The sequence below is a fragment of the Doryrhamphus excisus genome, chromosome 2 (assembly GCF_030265055.1).
Source record: "Doryrhamphus excisus isolate RoL2022-K1 chromosome 2, RoL_Dexc_1.0, whole genome shotgun sequence".
Lineage (NCBI taxonomy): Eukaryota > Metazoa > Chordata > Actinopteri > Syngnathiformes > Syngnathidae > Doryrhamphus > Doryrhamphus excisus.
Window position 1 is genome coordinate 1694023 of NC_080467.1, and position 22615 is coordinate 1716637.

General features: G+C 39.5%; 1 protein-coding gene across 4 annotated transcripts in view; it reads left to right on the top strand.

The window, feature by feature from the left end:
- Positions 1 to 22615, top strand: part of LOC131106682 (adhesion G protein-coupled receptor A1) — a 149689-nt gene that overhangs the window by 93059 nt on the left and 34015 nt on the right. For 2 of the 4 annotated variants that reach the window (XM_058055964.1, XM_058055972.1), the window contains 2 exons: positions 6983 to 7205; positions 7457 to 7665. In XM_058055964.1, the coding sequence (XP_057911947.1) occupies positions 6983 to 7205; positions 7457 to 7665 (432 nt within the window). Of the gene's footprint in view, positions 1 to 6621; positions 6770 to 6982; positions 7206 to 7456; positions 7666 to 7739; positions 8305 to 22615 lie in introns of those variants that run through there. The other 2 variants (XM_058055982.1, XM_058055992.1) reach the window with 2 other exon arrangements.

The following is a 22615-nucleotide window of genomic DNA, read 5'->3' on the forward strand; positions in this document are numbered from 1 at the left end:
TTTTTAAATATCACATGTTTAGGAGACAAATCGTAAATCGGTCACGTACTTGCATGTTTGTGCAACAATGACTGGGTGACTTGTTGATTGCACATTTTTGCCGATATTATGACGGCAGCCATGGTTCAGGACCTGGCAATTTTAGAAATGATCCACACACAATAAGCCCAGTGCCCTGAAATGTAATGTGATGATGCAATCTCGTAGCACGGAGCAATTCACGCTCATTTCACTTCTGAGCTGAATCTCAAATTACAATCTGAAAAGGCCCAAAGTGATGACCGTTTGTTTTCTAGCTCAGCCACACACACAAACCCAGCTGCTGAAGTTGAATACGTCATTTCCACAAAATGTGTCTGTCATAATACACTCGGGATAAAAATTTTAAGAGTAGTTAAAAATTGCAAAAATTTACATTTTGTAATTTTGGAGCTGAAGGAGGCAAAAAAGCAAAACATTGGAGTGAGACGAAAACGATTTTTTTTGCAAACAACCCATCCATCTTCATCTATCCTCACCAGGTGTCTTCAGACAAGAGGCGGGGTCCACCCTGGACTGGTGGCCAGCCAAACCCAGGGCACATATAGACAACCATTCACACTCACATTCATACCTATGGACAATTTGGAGTCGGCAATTAACCTAGCATGTTTTTGGAATGTAGGAGGAAACCAAATTCAAAACCGAACTCGAACTCGACTGTATGGCCTACATGCTAACCACTCGGCTACCGTGCGGCCAAACAACCATCAAACTCAAATAGACTGATCAAGTTCAAGACCATTGCGAAAATAAACATAAAAAATGTAAACGCCACTAAAGTAGAACATTTTATTATTATTAGTTTGGAGTTTTTTTTATTCAAAAAAATGACTCGGTCACCTCAAAAATCGGTTCGGGCATGCTTGATGCCAGTGTTTACAGGAAGATAGTGGGAATGTTGCACCAGCTTCATGGAGATTATCCACTTTTGGAAGTGATGTCCATTTTCCTCCCTTGCCGTCATCCTTTGGTTCAAAGACGGAAAGCTTTTTTGCCGTTGACCTCAAAAGATCATGATTGTGTGAACATAGAAATGACATTCAATCTACATCTTTCAACGTCTAAGATGCTTTTCGCATTGTAATTTCTGCCGTTGTCTAAGAAAGGCCAATTCCACTTCCAAGAAAAAATGTTGTTATTGAAGATCAGGCGGGAACAATTTATGATTATGAGATGTGCACAGCAATTCAGGATTTTAACACCAGGGAAGTCAATGTAATACCATTCATGATGACTAACAGCATTTAAAAAAGGTGACTTTGTTCTGGAAATCCCTGGTGAAAGTCATCCGGTCTCGCTGTAGCACCTGAGTCTGGTGTGTCTTCTATAATACCAGACAGTCTTGGGTGTTGAACTTGGCACCCGTGTTCTGCCTTTCCACTATTCCCTTTCACAGAGTTACACCTCAGATACTACAGGACCGCCGGAGCTGGCAAATTCAACTTCAACCCTCCCATTCAGTATCGATGCTAATCAGGCAGAACAACAATCTAGGAAAAAGCAGCCAATCACAGCTTTAAAAGGCAATGTGGGAGGGACTTTAATGATATCGAAATTACAATTAGAGGTCAGGAACATCACTGAGTACAATATGTTATATATGGATGCCTTTTGATTATGTCCTATTTATGTCACTCATCAAGTGCAAACCACCATCCAAATTTATGCAAGTTATGCAAATACAGAATACCTTGTTTATCACTGTTTATTCATTTCACAACTGAAGTGAAGTACGTTTTCTTATACAGAAATTTAATATTTTTGTAGTTGGAGCATAGAAAACCTTTTTACATTTTTTCATTTCATTCTAACATGTTTTAACAGAATTAGAGCCTGCTATACATAAAGTAACACCCCTATAGTCACCCTTACACTTGCATTTCCCAATATAGTAGCCATAATAAGATCAATTAAGCCATTTAAAACATAAATATGATTTGTGCTTGTATTTGCTGCTGTAAATGTGTTCCAATGCTAGCGGAGTTGAGTAGGGGGAGGACAGAAAGTTATAGAGTTGAGTTTCATTTAGCCCTTTTTATGCTTTAATGCTTAAATTATTAATAATATTTCATTAATATGCCTATTGTATGCTGATAATATACCATATTCAATCCCAAAACAGCATTCTTGATGTATCATGTATTTTGGAAGCCACAAAAATGACACAAAATGTTATTAATATAGACTATAGTCTTTCATTTCCTCCACCACAGTATTTCTCTTTACTCTTTGCCCTGAACGCAGCACAGGATTCTCTTGTTTTAAAGGCACGCCTCCTTTCTCTTTGTACGTCACAAATATACGCTGTAACGTTATAATCCACAATGCTCTTACTGCTGTCCATCTGTTGCAGCCGAGCGCATGTTTTTTATGCGGCACACGCCTTTGACGTCACCGTCTGAGTCAGAGCCGCCTGAGGAGCTGCAGCACAGCTCTGTCCGTCCAAAGCAAACAGCCCAAATTCTCGTGTCAGTTCTGCTCACTCGGTTCCCCCCGCACAACAGAGCACCACCCGTCTAGGGGAAAAGTTAGTTTACCTCCCGAACTGTCACTTGTTTGTCATGGTCAGTGTGTCTTTTTAAGTGTATTTGTGCTGACGGGACTGTCCTTGATTACAACAAAAAGAATGCAAATCTCCCTTTGTGATTGTCAGCGGTTCTGCAGGCCAAATCTCAGCAAGCTGCCCATTGTGCCCGTGCAAATAAATATTATTATTATGTTTTATTTTTTCTATAATGACCCACAGGGGGTTGTTGAAACTTCCCTTCATCAGCATCTCTTTGAATGAAGGTTTGATGATAATGCGACGTTCCCAAGGTGGTTTCTTGCCTTCCCACAATCACACTATTGTGTTTTTGCATGCTGCCTGTTTTGTAGCATTCTCTAAAGCAGTGCATTAAAAACGGATGTAGAGGATGGAGACGAGGGGGTGGATGAGAGTCTGCAAAAAAGAAAAACCAGAGAGGACGTATGGGTGTGTGTGATTATGGTCACCAAGGTTACAGCACGAGATCTTTGAGGAAGGACAGGAGGTTGGTTAGCCGACGAAATAAGCTGTGAAGTGGGATGAGGTATTAAAGGGTTCATAAAATGGGGCTCAAGCAGGGGAAAAACAGTTCCAACTGGGACCTTTTGAAATCCAATGCAACATGTCGAGGTAATGCTTTATAAATATTAGAGAATGGTTCTTTTTTTCATCCATGTCTTGACCATCACAGATGCAAAAATCCTTCTCAGTTCTTTTACTGTCCAGTAATTCCTTGTTTTCCACCTGGTAATTGGTTCTAGACCTATCCGTGGTAAGTGAATTTCCGCACAGTAGGATTTCTGATTTAGAAATCAAATATTTTTGCTGTTTAATTCAGTGTTTTTAACATTATTAGAGCCCTCTTGGCATGAAATACCACCCCCATAGTGACCTTTACACTTGTATTACCCAATTTAGTGGACATCATAAGAGAAAATAAGTCATTTAAGACATAAGTCACACTTGTACTTGTGTGTGTTGCTTTAAGTATTTTCCGGTGCTACAGGACAGGAAATGACATAGAGGGTTAAGAGTCGAGTTTTAGCTTGGCGTGGGTCACGACCCCAACAGTAGCCCATGTTAGGGATTATTTTGTCTGTTGTGAGATAATTCAAATTTGTAATAGCCATTTGTTCATTTAGCCATGCTTTGAAATTCTTAATTTAAGAAAAAATATATGCTTTAATATGCATTTTTTGACCAATAATCTGCCATTTTAAACCAAAAAACAGCATGATTTACTACTGTAAAATTTTTTGAAAAAACGTAAGAGCGAAGATTTGAAATTCGAAGCAAGTCATGGTGAGTGACGACTTCATTGTCTGTTTTTCAGCGGTGTTGGGAAGGCAGGCCGCCAACTGTTCAGAGGCGAGAACCATGCACTGTAAATTCGCAAGGACCGCCTGTCTTTATTACTGCTCCGCGTTGTCGGATGGAAATCAATAGCTTTTACAGATTCAGTCAATGAGGAAACGTAATAGCCAAAAGGCCATGTTTGAAAATCATCACCAGCTCTGTAGACACGGTGCTTGTAATCTGGAAGAATCGTGCTTAAGCACATGCTTGCTCACCGCTGAAGAATTATTGTGGATCAAAATAATCCATCCTTGAGATAGTCTTTAAACGGTATAAATGTAAACAATACAGAGTGTGTTGGATTAAAACCATTGAAATGTTGACTTTGCATTTATTTCAGTTTGTTATTCATTGTGACGATCTGGCCAATAGGCAGCCACAAACATATGAGCAATACAGTAATGCCTTGTCACGTTTGTGCCTTCACTCTATCAAGTTTTTTAATAGATTAATTCATAAATCATCACTGTTTATTTGTTAAAAATATGCGTATTTAAGCAAATTAAATATTTATTCATTCAGTCATTCCGAGTTCTTGAGTTCAATTCCACCCTCGGCCATGTCTGTGTTTTCTCCGGGTACTCCGGTTTCCTCCCACATTCCAAAAACATGCTAGGTTAATTAGCCACTCCAAATTGTCCATAGTGAGTGTGAATGGTTGTTTGTCTATATGTGCCCTGTGATTGGCTGGCCACCAGTCCAGGGTGTACCATGCCTCTCAACCGAAGACAGCTGGGATAGGCTCCAGCACCCCCGCAACCCTCGTGATGATAAGCGGTAGAAAATGAATGAATGAATGAAAACATAAATATAGACATTAAAAATAGATGTTAAGTCTAAATTTAAAAAAAAAAAATCAGCCTTGAGCTCCAACCTTCCCTCACCGCAGGATTTCAGCACATTAGGCATCCCTGCACAGTCTAATGGCATCCAATCAGGGCACAGCTTTCCAACAGGCAAGGAAGACAAACGCAATGATGTGAAATTAAGAGAAATTGCCCCTCTATCAAGATTAGTATTTTTGGATTGCACATTTTTTTTATAATTTTATAATAGTTTTATTGAAACATATATGAATATTTGGGTCTAGAATTGCCTTTGCATCCAATCACTGTATCATAAATTCTAATACTAGTAATACTTTGATGTGATGCACTCTGTCAGACAAAGTTTAATACTGTAATTGTTGCAGAATGCATTGTTGAGTCGCACGATCAATATCTTGAATCTTAATGAGGTATGACATACAATATATGTATTTGTGGGTTTTTTTTCCAAGTTTATGCCAAGTATATTCATCACACAATGTTTAAAAAGACCTGGACTTGGACACCCCTGCTATACGAACAAATTAAATGTATTAGATAATGATGCTCTCTCTAAGTTACACTATATGACCAAGGTGTCCAAACCTTCTCAACGAACGCCACATACTGAATAATTAAAGGATGTCGTAATGCCACTTTTAGGAATGAGACAGATACCTGTTATGGACGAGTATCCATTACAAATAGTACATCTCGTCATTACCCGTATTTGTGATGAAAGAAAATCCTCATTATATATTCACTCTAGCGGCTTGTCTCAGTTTTGGTTTGTGTCTAAAGTTACTTGGCAAACTTGTTTCATAACATACACGCGGTGCATTTGACAAGACAGCGCTGTGCTTTGTGTCAGTCACTCATGCAACAATTCATTCAGGGGACCCAATTGAACTTCTAATCAACCCCTGTCAATTTCAGACTTAAAATAATGTACTAAGTACCAAGTACAGCTGGGGATACGTTTAATTTAGATGGGTGAACCGATACAGATATTGATACATCCGTAGCCATTTTGATATTTTGTAAAACATATCGATGGGAAAAATATTTTACAAATATTTAAATGTTTTTCTAAAATATTATTTGTTTTTTGTAAGATTATCAATTTAATATAAATAGAAAACATGTTTTATTATATATATAATAATAGGACTTTAGAAAATAATATGTATTTTTCTTTAATATTGCAACTTTATGCTCCTAAAATAATATTTTTTCATAACAAATATTTAAATGTTCTTCTTAAATATTATTTGTTTTTTGTAAGATTATCAATTTAATATAAATAGAAATTATTTTTATTATATATCTAATAATAGGACTTTACAAAATAATATGTATTTTTCTTTAATATTGCAACTTTATGCTCCTAAAATGACAATTTTTCATAATATATTATTCTGTTTAGATTGTAACTTTTCTCTTTAGAATATTACTTTGTTGTCTTTGACTTCATTCTCATAAAAATAAAGCTGTTTTTTTCTGTGTTAGAGAATGTTCTTGTCATAATCAGGGCTTTATTCCCATAATATTTTGACTTTATTTTTGTTATTTTTAAAAAAATAGTTTAGTTTATTTGTTGTTTTGTTTGTTTCTCATAATAGTTTGACTTTATGTCTTTGTTCCAATGAAATTATAGTTTTTTTCATAAAATAATTGTTAAAAAATATTATATTTTTATTATATATTTTGACTTTATTCTTAAAAAATGATTAATGGGTGATTTTTTTAAATTTTTTATGGGTGATTTTTCAACTGTTGCTGTTCTCGCTGGAACTTAAGTGAGATGCCAGTCAGGATGTAGTCCCATTCCACAGGTTCCCACCAGGAAAAAAGAGCAAAATGACATTTCCCAGTCACCTGCCCCACCATCGAATCTCTCTCACAGCCCCCTCACCCTCACCTGTTTTCTTTTTGGGGTGAGTTTTTCTTTAGTTTCAACGCGTGAAAAGAAGATGAAGTCAGACCAGTTGTCTCTTTAAATCAAACTGCGGTGTTGATGTGCCCTCAAGCTGAAATGGTAAGAACCATTTCCACCTCTGCGGCAGGGAGTCTGACCAAACAGGCGCACTAGCGCGCTTCAAACGGGGTTCTCACTCCAGAGGTCGCTGGTGGTCGCTTCCATTCGTTGTCTTTTTAATTGGGACTTGTTGCGGAGTCTTCTTTTTGCGCCTCTTTTGGCAAATCGGGGACACCACTGAATGTTTATCTCCCTTTTTCATTCAATCCGCAGAACTCAGTGGCGGTCGCCTCCATCCATTTACCTTTCGCTGCTCCGCACACCTCCTCCTCCTCCTCCTCCTCTGCGTGGCAATCTGTTGATAACTCCACTTGCAGACTGCAGTTTATTGTCTTCCGCAATGGAAAACTCTTCCCATGCACCGGGAATTCATCCAATCTGGCCGACGACGGGAAACGAAGGAGCGTCGCGACACCAGTTGCATTCACCAAATTAGGTAAGAGGAAATCCATTTTCATGATGTCAACGCTTGTTTTGTTTGCGCACAGTCGCGACGTGTTGACGCACACACGTTGTTGTTGCAATTCATGCTTAGCGTTTATTTACTGTATGTCCTTGCCACTTTACCCCTGATCTAATCTTTGCATGCGTTTTAATGCACTTCTTTACAAGTACACTTTCCACTTGATTTCCTAAACTGAACCCCCCCCCCCCCCCCCTTTTTTTTTTTTTTTTTTTTTTTTGCAGATGGCTGCAGCCTGGGGAGCGTCGTTCACTCCGTCACTATCGCACTCAGGCACTTTGCATTGGGGGTAGAACCCACCGCAGCCTACTGGGACTTTGACCTGCTGGATGGACATGGTGGCTGGAGGGCAGAGGGCTGCCACATAACAGGCTCCGGGGGCAACACGACCACCATTCACTGCACCCACCTTAATAACTTTGCTGTGCTCATGGTGAGTAGTCGGATGTGGCGGTGTCATTCATGTTAGCACACTAGCACCCCCCCCCCCCCCCTTTCTATTCCAATGCTCTTGCAGCCTATTATGGCTCGAAAGCTTCCTTGTTTTCACGCAGGGGGTGTTTTAGACCTCCCTTTTATAGTTCTCCGCAGATGCATCAAATATGCGGATTTTTTTTTCTCTTCTAATTAAAATTCCAAATGCTTTAAATATCCCGGCAAGGAGGAGTTGCTTGTTCTATTTGGACATTTTTTTTCCCATAAAGAGAATGCTAATAGAAGCCAAGGAGCGCCTTGTCAGGAGCTATTCGCCTCGGAGCGCAAGTGGTGTTTTAATTGGTCGCAACCATCGCGCCGAGAGAAAATGTTGGACTGCGAAGCCTAGCGTGGTTCATTTGTGCCGCTCAAGTTGATCTCGACGCCGCCGAGATGCCTCCTCCAGACGACGTCCCCCTCTTCGCATTGATTCCATGAGGATAATAGCCGAAGCGCAATCGGCGACCGCATCGTCCGCGTTGCTCCATGCGCAGAGTCGCTTTGGCGCCTGGTCTGATTATTATTTTTATTTTTATTTTTTGGATGAAAAGAAATCATCCGGATGTTTACCGAAGAGTGGGATTCGTTAGACTGGGAGGTCAGTTTTCAGTGGAGCATGAAAAGTGATGTGATGCAAGTTCCAGTTTACCTGCATGTTTTATGAGGTGCGATTCCCGGGTGTTGGGAATAAGATGGTTGGAAAAACGCCGCATAGGAATGACAAAGTGTGGTCATACAGGCAGCGTGCGTGTGTGTGTGTGCGTGTGGGTGGGTGTTGGAGAGAAGAGTGTGGCGTCCGTGGAGAATACTAAACTGTTAGGAGCTGGAGAGCAGATGTCAGATTGTCATTGTGCGTGCATTTTTCACAGAAACGCCGTCTTGGGGAGGCGCGCCGTGTGTGTGTGGGGGGAGAGAGGGGGGGAGGGGGTGGGGGCGACATTTGCAATCTCCCGGCTTCTCGTCGGCGATGTGAACTTCGAGTCACGTCTGCCGTGTAGTAGTCAGACATGGCGGAAAAGCCGTTTCAGCACGACGCGCACGTCGAAGGTCTGCTGGTGGAAGCCTTTGGCGCCTGGGATCGCGCGTCTGCGGATGCAGTCACCACACCCGCTCGGTCTCCGCAGTGCCCGCGAAAAAGACCCCTGTTTACAGACCTGTGACATCACTCTATCTTTGTTCTCGTCTAAAATATATTCCTCTTTTTGATAACCAAAACAGGAAGCCTTATTTATTCTGCAAGGCTGAATACACCAGACCTGTTGCTTACATCTTGTCACGGCACAAGATGTTTACATGCATTCCCTCAATTGAGCTGGCCGGTTTATTATTATTTATTATTTGAAGTATGCTATTCCAAAAGAGGATGAAATGAAATGGGGCAATGGATTAATGCCAAATATCTGCTGCAGCTGCTGCTGCTGCTGCTGCTGCTGCTGCAGTGCACCTCAAGGAAAATAAGGTTAACTAGCAAAGTTAGTTGCAATTGCTGTGACTGTGAAGCCATAAGAAGCATGGGATTGATTTATGACACATGTGTAGCTGTTACATCACCGCCGAACATGCAGCTGGATCACCTTGTGTGCCTTGATGTCGTATCTTCGACTATACAATGCAAGGCTCCCAGACAGGGATTTTTTGTTTTCTGTTTGTTTAATCACAATCCATGGCAGCTTTGAAAAGGGAATAATGTGATATAATTATTCCAAAAGAAACAGGAATGGAGGGTTATATGTTTCGATATACGTTATTTCACATTTACACAGTTTAGTTTTGTGTTTGTGTGTAACGAGTAAGCAAGGGAGTCTGCCAAGAACTTAACAACCCAACGCAACCGTCACTCGGGACCGACTGAGCTATTTTATGAAAGCCATAAGTACTTCCTTGACATTCTTTTGGACTTTGTATCAGATGGGATTACATTGTGCTGATTCTTCCTCCACTTTGACTTTCTCATCTGGACTCTAAATACAGGATTTACGACTGTGTGTTTGTGTGTATGTGTGTGTGTGTTTGTGTGTGTGTGTGTTACATTTTCACACCATATGCCATGTGTTCAACACCAGGGTCAGTTATATTAAGAGAGCACAAATGCCCCCCTTAAATTACACGAATGTGAACGCTTCCAGGTTTCAGGACCTTGGATAGCTCCCATGCTTTTTTTTCCCCACCCCCTGATGTCTGAAGGGAGGGCTGACTCACTCCAGTACAGCCTCATCATTTGTCTCCATCACTGTGACAAGCCTCTATGACCCCCACCCTACCCCCCAAGCAACATACACCTCTTCTCTCTGCATGTGGAATGTTTGTGGTGTTTTAAACATCACTTGAAAAAAAAACAAGAAATCATCATATTTGCTTATTTATGGTAATGGTAATGGTTTTATTTCATTTGAACATGCATCAGATTACAATTGAATGCATCCCATAATCAGTTCCCAGTTCCACATGTCCAAAAGGAGTAGGAAGAAGCAAAGCTTATTAAATCCTTCCCCTCCATCTGGTACTTTTGCAATCAGTAACTGTTACATTTGTTCACTTCCTGCTTTCCATAATATAATTTTTTTGTTGAATTTTTAAATTTTGTAATTTTTTGTCCCGTACCAAAGTACTCGGTGATATGACCATCCAATGACATAATAAGTACCATAGTGCGTGTCAATATAGTGATATATATAGCACATCATGACTGGTTCAAGACTCTTCATCCTTGTATTTAGCAAACATCAACTGCTTGTATTGTTTCTTGAATTGGCTCATCGTTGTGCATTGTTAGATTTCCTTACTCAATCCATTCCATAGTTTGATTCCACATACTGAAATGCTATGGCTAGCATAACGTAGTCCTAGCATAGAAGTGTTTCAAATGTACTTCTTCCCTGAGATCATATTTCTCCTCTCTTGTAGAGAAGTATTGGATGACATTTTTAGCTAATTGCTTATTTTTAGCATTATTTTAGCTGTTTGAAGATGAGCTATATCAGCAAGTTGAAGTATTTGTGATTTTAGAAATAAGGAGTTAGTATGTTCTCTGTAGGCGGCATTATGAATTATCCTTACTGACCTTTTATTGACTTACATGAAGATATGTTTATTCTTGCCTCCACAAGAACCACATCAAACTCGTCTAAGAATGCTTCCACGGACACGCTGGAACAATAAAGAGCCTTGCCAGAAATGTTCCTACAAAGTTGGAGGCACACAATTGCTTTGATTTGGCCTCTGGGGGGGACTCACACTTACAGAAATAGATGATGTATTACCATGACATCAACATAATAATAAAGCAGACAAGAATGAAAAAGCTGTTTACTTATTAATGTAGTTCCTTAGTGCTTCCCAAGGTTTGACAGTCCCGCATCCCTTCAGACATTTCACCTGAAGTCATGCATTATAATGCTGCACACTTAAAAACATAAAACACAGTAATCAGACAGTAAAACACATTTGTTTTATGTTTATATAATAGTTGTTTTTGTGACTATATATATACATATATATACACACATCAGGCCAGTGTAAAATGTACTTGCTGATATGTGCTGTCATAGTTGAGTGCTAGCAGCAGGTTAGCAGTGTAGAGAGTGGCCGACAGCAGCTCCTGTGTGAACATAAAGTGCATGTGTTCTGTGTGTGTTAAGAAAGTGATTGAAGTGCGACTCTCTTTAAACAGTGGCAGTTGAGTAGCATTGATTTAATGAGACAATGGCCACCTGGAAGTACGCTGGCTATGCTAATGTGTACATTTGTCTTATCTTATGTCTGTGCGATGGCTTATTTTCTCTTATTATGTTAGCTATATTGTGTAATACAAGTGTGACCATAGGGGTGTTATTTCATGTATATAGGGCTCTAATAATTTTTTTAAAAACATTTAAAAACAACAAAAACATTTCATTATTAATATTGAATCCTAATTTGTGGAAATTCACAGTTAAATTATCACAGTTGGGTCCATTTAACTGCGATAAACAAGGGATAACTGCAGTTTTACATAACTAGTGTTGATAAACTACAGTAAGATGTGATGAACCGTGATCTTGATGCTCTTTTGCTGTGGTCTGCAATAACAAAAAAGAAAGACAGGTGAGGGACCAGCCTGAAATTACAAGGGAGGAGCTGATTCTGGGACCGCAGTCACCAAGAAACCATTTGCGGTAATTGATTGAGATCAGTCAGGGCCCACAAGGTCCCCCTGCTCCAGAACACTCATGTACAGGCCCATCTGAGCTTTGTCAATCAACCCTTAAACGATTCAGACAAGGCGCGGGGAAAATATGGTCAGAAATTGAACTATTTGGCTTCAGCCTCAACTGCTGAATACGACCCCAACAACACTATTAGTCCTGTCAAACATGGACGAAGATATATGATCCTTCGGTGCTGTTTCTTTGCCCTTCTGAGATGTGTGAAAACCTGGTGACTATCCACAGGAAACAGTACACAGTTTTACCATGTACCGACCGTACCATCCTTAGAATGTACCAACATGTGCTTTGTCTGTATTCGAGGAAAACATTATAACGGTGACAAAACACACACTAGCTTAGCAAGCTGTGTTTTGTTAAGAATCAGCTCTCACACACTTTGCCTTTTCTGCTGGCACAGCGTGATCTTGACAGCGTTGGTAGTATTTGCCCGTTTTTCGACTGTGATAGACGTGTTAAATGTAATGTTTGGTTTTGGTGATACCTCAATGCAGGATGTCTTTGTCTATTGTTTCATTTTTATAGTTGGTAAAACACATCCGTCACCATTGTGGAGCATTAAATAAGCAATTAGTTTGTTTTTTTTTTCAGTCAGAGCTTTGATGAACCTGCTGTGAAGCACAGTGCAGAGCAAACATCATGTAGACTTACATTTATTCAAATGTGCAGCCATAGCTGGCATTTTGTTGGCATATTTTCTTTTTCGATATTGCTTGCATTTGGAGGGGAAGGTGGAAGCTTACTTAAAAAATAGTATATAAAGCAAACTTGGGACATACAGATGCACACCCAATCGAATCAGGCTGCATCTTTAAATAAAGGTTATGAATCAATTTGTTAAGTTATTGTGTGAAATAAACGCATTATTTAAAAAAAAAACTAAAACTGTATTATGGAAAGCAGGAAGTGAACAAATGTAAGAGTTAGTGATTGTAAAAGTACCAGATGGAGGGGTAGGATTTAATGAGCTTTGCTTCTCCCTACTCCTTTTGGACATGTGGAACTGGGAACTGATTATGGGATGCACTCAATTGTAATTGTCAAATGAAATAAAACCATTACCATTACCAAATATTTTATACAAAAATCCTGCCCTCCCCCCCGGGAGGGGTTGTGTGCCCATGAAGCACACAAATTAGAGCTGTTCTTTTAGCAAGACGCTTATTGACCAAGAAAAGTGAGAGACCAGCCCAGAAATGATCTCAAAGGAGCTGGGAGCAGTCGCCAAAACAAACATTCGGAATAGATTGAGATCCTCGACTTGCTGTGTTCATAGATAGAAAAATATTAAATATAATCCTTACCATGAAACGCAAATGTGGACATCTATCGGAATCCATACTTGTACACTAGAATCTTAAAGGAGAGCTTCCTGGTCTAAGCCAGAACACTGAAACCGTTCTATGGATGGATGGATCTCCCAGCATGACAATGAGCCAAAACATAGGGCCAAAATAACAAAAGTGGAGCTCAAGAAGAAGCACATTAAGATCCTCAAGTGGCTTGACCGGCCTCTGGACCTTAATCCTATAAAATAAATTGTAGAGGGACCAGAAACTTTCCAAGCGACAGCCTCAAAACCTTTAGTATATAGAGATAAGCGGTAAAGAGGATTGCACCAAAATCCCTCCTGAGATATACGTACATATTTGCACCATTTCCTAGTAATCTCGTCAACATTGGTCACTTCTTATTTCTTTCTAAGGGACGGGACTAATCTGTGCACAAAGTTCAGAACGTTTGCTGCTATTTGGGGGGTTGTAAAGGCTATTTCATTCATTTTTATTGTAGTTTTTAGCATGCTTACTCTTAGGTCCATGCAATACTAAACAACATAGTACTACTTATGCCAACTACAACTTTGTTGTATAACAAAAACCAGAAAAAACCCTGCAATCTGAACAACCTGGCTCATGTCTCTCTCTGTCTCTTACTTGGCAAAGATAATAAAGCCCAATATGAATACGAACCCTCACATTGAAGGGATTGATTTTTGTAATGTTTTAGTGAAATGAGACTCTTTGTGTATCGGAAAATTACATTATATATTCTGCTGACTGGGAACAAAAGACTTTTTGGAGAACATGAGTAATCAGTAATTGACAATGTGTTTGTGTTGGTGCTAAGCATCGGCGCCATTATACCGTGTTCTCACTTGCAATTGTTTCAAATGTGAGTGGGCACCCATGCAGCCTCTTCACTATGCTCTGACTTAGCCGTTCACCAATCAGGCTTATTTGCCGCTTGTGCCATCTCAACATACTGGACATAGCGGTGGCTCATTTGTGTCAAATTACTTCCTGCAGATGCGCTTTGGTGTGAAAAGACAGGAAAGGGTCTGGCTCATCCACTGGCCAATAATCACATATGTGACACAGATTGTTTTGGGGATTGGAGCTCAAAAACAGCAATTTATCTTAGCTATCACTTTTTAGATTGGTTATGATACAAATACATATCTTTTTTTGATTGCAATCCTTTAACAATTGCTATTCAAATTATGCATAGTTGTCCTTGAGTTTTGTAAAGATTAGAAATTTTTTTTTGTATTGTTAATGTGTGACAAAACTTGTTTCAAAGTTTAGAGTGTAACATTCACCGGCTTGTATTTGCTGTACAGTAAACCTCGGATATATCGGATTCAATTGTTCCCACTGGTTTTGTCCAATATAAGCGAAATCCGTTATATGCGTATACCGGAAAATGTCCGTTTTACGCATATATCGGATTTATATCCGGTATATGCGTAAATCGGATTTTATCCATTATAAAAAGGCACTTCCTTGACTATGTTTCCAATGTACCTGGACGCGCAGGCAATGCTGCAAACGCTGCAAATGACGTCGTATAGCGGCCTGTCACGATTCGGCGAATCGGAGCGCCACGATGCGGCCATCCGATATATGCGAGGGAAATTTCATGGAAATGCATTGGAACGGGACTGGAGATTTTGTCCGAAATAGGCGAAATCCGTTATAAAGAATCCGATATATGCAATGATTTTTTATTGGAAATGCATTACAGAAAAATCGGTTCTTTTTTATCTGTCCGTTGTGAGCAAATTTTCGATATATCCGAGTCCGATATATCCGAGGTTTACTGTAGCAGCTTTGCTGTGTCATTGATGTGCTGGGAAATGGCGTTGTTTGATGAAGGCGATGAAGTCTGTGTCGTTTTTCTGGCAGCGTCTCAACCGAAGTCAACTGGGGTAAGCTCCAGCTCACCTCTGACCCTAATTACATAGAAAATGTATGAATGAATGAACACAAGAAACCGTTTCATATGGACCATCAAATTCTGTGATCCCTATATAAGATTCCTTGCTTTTCACTTAGTTTGAGGTTGATTTCAGTTGCAAGTGGCAGTAATTAGCAATATGCGGGCTGAGCTTTCTGTGTGTTGGATGGGACCGTGTTGAAGGATACATTACAAAATAAAATTAATTTGAGAGTACAGGATAGAGCATAGAAACACCTGTTAGTGTGATATACTGCAGTGCTAGTGCTGAAAACTATATCTGCAATGTGACATGTATTATATATAATAATGCAAAATAACCAATAACACTATGAGAAATTATGACATCATACCAATAAATTGCATAACATGAAAACAAATCTGCAAATAACATGTCCTAACGTTCCTTGAGCTCGCTTGTAAACAATCACGGTGGTTATGGTGTAGGAGAGACAGACAAGGATCTTATCGAATTCATGACTTTTATTGCAAACATTGATCCAAAATCGTACAAGAGGAGCCAGCAGGAGGATGAGTGTGCCAAAAAAAAAAAAAAAAATTACAGGTTCACCAACTACTCGCTTTTCGCACGTCGCTGCGGCCGGTGTTGTTGAACAACCTTTCATAAATAGTCGGAGGATACAATATGGATGTCTACAACCATGCAATAGTAGTAGCCCATTTTTGCCCCGACATTCCCACTCGCAATCGCACCAGCTGCTCCCCAGTCAACTGTGCGAGCCCCAGAGACAGATTGGTAGAAACGAGGGCATACTGTGTAAACTGCTTCTCTCCCTTTCTTCCCCCTCCGGGCCTCTGTTTGAGTTTTTGTCACTGCCTTTTAATTGGGTTACTGTATGTGTGCACTGCGCTTGACAGTTTGCACAATGCAGTCAGGACAAACACATTAAAAGAGCCCTCCCTCTTTTGAGGCAGTGTCCAAATTGATCCAAGGCGGTCATCATGTAGTTGGGCCGCCTGTGTGGTATACGCCTTCTTTTCCATTTAATTCGCTGCGACTGCTGCTTTCTATCACTCGATTACCACTCAAAAACACAAAAGGCGGATGGGGCGAAAGGTGACTCTCATTTCCATAACAGACTTGAAAAACTCTGATTAGCCAGTACATAACGTCACGACCAATCACCATCACCCTGACCTTTGGCATTAAGCCTCATCGCTTAGATTCGCTTCATGAAAGCTCATTTTTTCTGGACCTACAGGAAGTGAACAAGCAAAGGATGCAGTTGTAAATTTGTGAATCTACTCTGCGGCTGGTTGCACGGCTTTTAATTAGGGTCATGTATTGATGCTGTGATAAAGGCGGAGAGAAAAAGGGAGTGTTGCGTAATTTTAGGAGGAGATTTTATTGTGAAAGAGCCAGGGATAGCTGTGTTTTAGCAGGGTTATTAAGAGTCCTTCTGAATTTTTGTGAGAAGCCCTGTTTTATGTGAAAATGCTAAAATTACAATTGTAATGCTTTTTCAATGCATCTAAGCACTCACAATTTCAATCACGGCCTGATATTTGATATAGTTCAGATCACTTTAAGTGGAACCTTGGTTTGCATACACCTCGGTTAGCATACGCCTCAGTTAGCAACTTTTCTGGTTAACATAGAAAATGTATACCAATATTGTGCCTTGGTTTGCGTACATTTTCTGGTTAGCGTATAAATATATTTGTATCATAAAACGTCCTTGTTAGCTTGACTCAACGCTTGACTCAACATGGAAACAGGGACCATAAGTCAGCTCCGTCGCCCGTTTATTATGTCATGATGTCATATCAGTTTTTTACTATATATACATCACAAGTCTCAAAAATGTTAACATCAAACATAACTTTATAGTTTTACATGCATAAAACAATTATCAATGCACATAAATGAACCTTTCGGGTTATTTTTACCTACACTGAGGACATGCTGCCAAAGACACTGCGGTAGCGAGATCAACACGGACACCATCTTTGTGTTTTGCTTTGTGAGTTATTTCTTGAATTCAATAGCGTTTCTCACCGTCTTTGTCAAAATGCCGGCACTTGCAACTTTCTTTGGCTCCATTTTGGCTTATTTTGCAGCCGTGATGAAAAGAAAAGCAGAGACTGAGGTGAGAAAGGCTATTGAATTCAAGGAAGAACTCATGGCAAAAAAAAAAAAAACGGTGATATTCCTTTTGATGACACTGTCGCATCGTGTCTTTGGTAACAATCACATCTTCAGTGAAGGTTAAAGTAACCTTAAATGTTAATTTGACCCCAAACCTTTCATCCCTTTCGGAATCCAAGATGGTAAATTTGTAATATTTGTACTTTTACACATTTTTGTAGTGATTAAGGCTGCATGCCTTCAGTATGCAAAGGCATGGTAATTATTAAGCTGTGAGAAACACAGAAACAAATAAAGACCGTAATTTCCAGTGTATAAGCCGCTGCATTTTCTCCTACTTTGAACCCTGCGGCTTGCACAGCGATGTGGCTAATTTATGGCTCAACATTCCATTTCCCATGAGTGCAGCTTCAGGAAGTAGTGACGTGGACGATTGAAGTGGAAGCTAATATCACGTTATGATGTGTTATGCGGCCATCTCTTCACATCTTAAGCACGTTTGATCAAATGTAGAATTAATTTGGGCTACTGAGATCACCAACTGTCCACTATCGTGTTTCGAAAGGCTGGACTGAATCGAGAGCATATCTCAAAAGTCGTAAATCTGCATGAAATGGGTTTTTAGGATAGTGAGTGAACACGTATTTAGGAACTGGATTCTAGTCATAAGTTGTCTGAGTTTGGCAAGTCTAACCACCTTAAAGCAGATACAAAAAGAACAAACCTCTGGTGTGTCAAATCAGAGAAGACAAGCTCTCTGTGCTCCAGTAGGGAGATCCAAGATTTACACACGATGAACATCATCTACAACTGTTTCATTTTCATTTAGGAGTACTTCCTTGCGGTACGTCTCTCAGACCTTAAAACCGTATCATCGAACTTGACTTGGCGTTGCATTTAACACTGCATTTGTTGTTTTATTGCTCTGAATGCTTAAACGCTCATCTCATTTCATGCCCTGGCCATTGCAAAGAGGTGGTTATTAATATTAATATTAATATGAATACAACATATTATTGAGAAATAATCAGTGGGATTCAGACACCGAGTTCTTAATGAAATGCAAACATGTAAATTGCTGGCAAAGGAGATGGAGTGTCCACTTAGCTCTAAGTGCTACAGATAGCACATCTGTCAGAGGAGGAAATGGGTCTGGGCTGAGATCACCAGCAGCAATCTGTAATCAAAAATGGTGGAAAATTGCATTGTGGCATTGTGGTGAGCATGGGGGTGGGGAACATACATAATCGCTCCCAGGGATGAGGGTTTGTAATTATTAACTTGTCTCCTCCTCCAACGGTTCTATCGCACCTCGTATCCTCGTGTTCTTTCACAAGCCCGCATTGCTTTTCATCACGAGGCATTTTTGTTGGAGTATTTTGTTGCATATTCCTCATGCATCCGTGCTTGAATGGATCCACTGAAGTGCCCTCAACATGCACTCTTCTCCATTTGGGGGCCATTGTGTGGTGGCATTTCGGAATTGTGAACCTAGCCTGGTGACCGCTGAAAACAATTAGTCCCACATGTGTTGCCAAAATGTGATGAGGCAAAGGAGGCCATTTTCTGACTTTTGATACTTTGCAATTTGGTTGGCAAAACTAATGTGACCAAAATCCATTGCATTCTTCTGGTTGTGTGACGCTGTGCAATTCAATATAGTAACCCCTTGCCACTCCATGCCTCAAATGCTGCAGCTTCATTCTGTCACGGTTTTTAACAAATATAGTAATTCACAAATCATACTGTTTCGTGGACCTATTTTTAGTCCAAAAATTAAGCATTTTTTTGCATACAGTAAGTATTTTTAACAGTAAAATGGAACAAAAATACAAATATAAGGCATTCAAAAGACACATTCAAACACGTGATTTTTCGAATTCTACACTGATCACCAGGTATCATTACTGTTGCTCTAATGTTTGGTGAGACACGGTTTGATTTTGGGAACAACAGGCTTTTATTGCAGGTTTGAAGTAAGTTACAGGCACAAGCACCGAGCTAAAACTCAACTCTGAACGCCCAACATCATGTCGTGTCCGCCCCCCACTTATCCCCCTCATTGTCTCATTGACTTATGGTCCCTGTTTCCATGTTGAACCAAGCTAACAAGGACGTTTTGTGATACAAATATATTTATACGCTAACCAGAAAATGTACGCAAACAGAGGCAAAATATTGGTATACATTTTCTATGTTAAACAGAAAAGACGCTAACTGAGGCGTCTGCTAACCGAGGTGTATGCTAACCAAGGTTCCACTGAAAGTGATCTGAACAAGTCTAATTGGCTTATTTTCTATTATGTATATTAGATAATACAAGTGTAAAGGTGACTACAGTGGTATCATTAATATATACAAAGCTCTAATAATGTATCATAATGTAAATAAATACAAATTTTCTATGCTCTAACAACTAAAATACTCCATTTAGAAATGAAGAATTGTACTGGGGGGAAATTCGGGTCTGGAACCAATTCACCATGATAAACGAGGGATTACTGTATGCCAAAATTGCTTCATAACTTTGATATTAAGGTTCAGTTAAAAAAATACAACATCATTAAGAACCAATTAATGTATAATTTCATCCAAAAAGTGTGCCCACTCTTTCTATGCTGCACTGTTGAATATATCAGAAGGCAATGATATACTTAACATTGTGGTTTCTATGGTAATGGAGCCACCAGATGTCCAGCATTGCACAGTCACCATGCACTACTAAAACCACTAGAGGTCCGAGAGAGACATGAAAGCGGTAGGAAGCATCAGATGCCTGTGAGCTCTGTAATGCCATTAAGCAGCACCGAGGTAGTCATCTATCCTCCTTGACCGCTGCGGCCGAACTATAATGCATCATGCACGGTGTTGCTCTGCAGACACTCGGTTTACCGTCTATACTCCCTGTTGTAATATCCATACATACATTTAACGGGTGGCTGCTTTATTTTTCATTAATTGCACGATGTAAATCAGTGTATCATCTGACAAGACAAAAAAATCTGGAGGATGCAAGCTGTCGTTGCGAGCTGAGAAGGCTGTGAGGACAAAGATGTTTGCAGCGTGTGCTTCCATTTGCTTCTGCATTGTTGTATGTTACAATAAGCCAGACAAAACGGTGTGTTGTATGATCAACTGGAATCAAAAGCAACATCTCAACATAGAATATTGTGTTATGAGTGCAAAGAAATGAGTCACCTCTTTCAGACATAACCTTCTGTCATTTTACAGATTCGGGCCTATTCATAGAAATATTCTTTGAAAAGCAAAACATCTGTCAGATTTTTTGAAAAGGTTTTATTTTAGCTATACCTTAGTCCAGTGAGATTTCACTTAATATTTTTATTCAATAACCTTGATAAGGATGTGTTTTGTTTGTTTTAAATAAGTACATAACACAACGCTGGGAAGTAATCAGTTATTAAAAAACATGAACACCACACTATATCTGAAAAGGCGTTAATTAGACCACAGCGTAATGTAGCCTGATGAGGAAAAGTAAAGGCAATCAAATGAGATCCCTAACAGCCGTAAGCGTGCAAATGCATCTCGGCGGCGTCTTTGAGTTTTAGTCATGTAATCCACAGGAACATTTATCGACAAATATTGTAAAGCTGAAGAGTAAATGCTCAGTTGGGATATTTAGTGCATCTTTCAGCTGTTGCATCATGCTGTTGACTTTCAGTTTAATATATAAGTAATGCAGGAAAGTCTGATGTTGTTAGTATGCAGGACCCATGGGAATTTTGGCTCTTTTGAGAGAACCGGTTATTTTTGCTCCTGAACACCTCTTTACATTTTTCCTATTGATTATTTTCTTACTAGTTAATCCGAAGCTTATTGTTTTGATTAATCATGTAATTGTTTACGCCGTACTTTTAAAGCTCCTTCTTATCATTAGCCTGTCTTTTCAGTTCTTGTAATGGTGCTTCTATCTGAGAAGTAGTCAATGATCACACAATTTAGAAGGTTTTCAGTATATTTCATTACAGCGCTATTTCATCGACATCGGTAAAGATGATGGACAAAGAGCCCAGAATGAAAGTGCACGGAATATATAGCAGTTGCCAAGTCGCTCTCAAAAGTGAAAGTGAAAGTTAAGCTTGTGCAAAAGTGAGCATTAAGCTTGTGTAAGTGAAAAGTGCCTCTTTCAGTATCTCCATCAGCCATATGTAACTGTGATTGTGCTATGTGAGTGTCAAGAAGGCCTTCTATGATCGCTACTGTATTAGCCTGAAAATGCATTGATCTAATAGACTGAATCTCAGTGTGCAATGACAGTATCCAACACTGTGAAAGTGAAAGTTAAGCTTGTGCAAAAGTGAGCATTAAGCTTGTGTAAGTGAAAAGTGCATCTTTTGTATGTCTGCCTCTTTCAGTATTCTCCATCAGTCATATGTAACTGTGATTGTGCTATGTGAGTGTCAGCCTTCTATAATTGCTACTGTATTAGCCTGAAAATGCATTGATCTAATAGTCTGAATCTCAATGTGCAATGACAATATCCAACACTGTGAAAGTGAACGTGAAAGTTAAGCTTGTGCAAAAGTGAGCATTAAGCTTGTGTAAGTGAAAAGTGCATCTTTTGTATCTTTTCTGCCTCTTTCAGTATTCTCCATCAGTCATATGTAACTGTGATTGTGCTCTGTGAGTGTCAAGAAGGCCTTCTATAATTGCTACTGTATTAGCCTGAAAATGCATTGATCTAATAGTCTGAATCTCAATGTGCAATGACAATATCCAACACTGTGAAAGTGAACGTGAAAGTTAAGCTTGTGCAAAAGTGAGCATTAAGCTTGTGTAAGTGAAAAGTGCATCTTTTTTTATGTCTGCCTCTTTCAGTATTCTCCATCAGTCATATGTAACTGTGATTGTGCTATGTGAGTGTCAAGAAGGCCATCTATATGAAAATGCATTGATCTAATAGACTGAATCTCAGTGTGCAATGACAATATCCAACACTGTGAAAGTGAACGTGAAAGTTAAGCTTGTGCAAAAGTGAGCATTAAGCTTGTGTAAGTGAAAAGTGCATCTTTTTTATGTCTGCCTCTTTCAGTATTCTCCATCAGTCATATGTAACTGTGATTGTGCTATGTGAGTGTCAGCCTTCTATAATTGCTACTGTATTAGCCTGAAAATGCATTGATCTAATGGACTGAATCTCAGTGTGCAATGACAATATCCAACACTGTCTTCCATGCTTTCGATGTATTTGGTCCATCCCAGGACTGCATATGTCATTATTTGTTTTATTTTGCTGAGGGAGGGAAGGATTATGAGCTGAAACTGGGTCAAGTCACACTTGAAATATCTCCAAATAGCATTGATTACCTACACAAACGTTGAAAATAACCCCC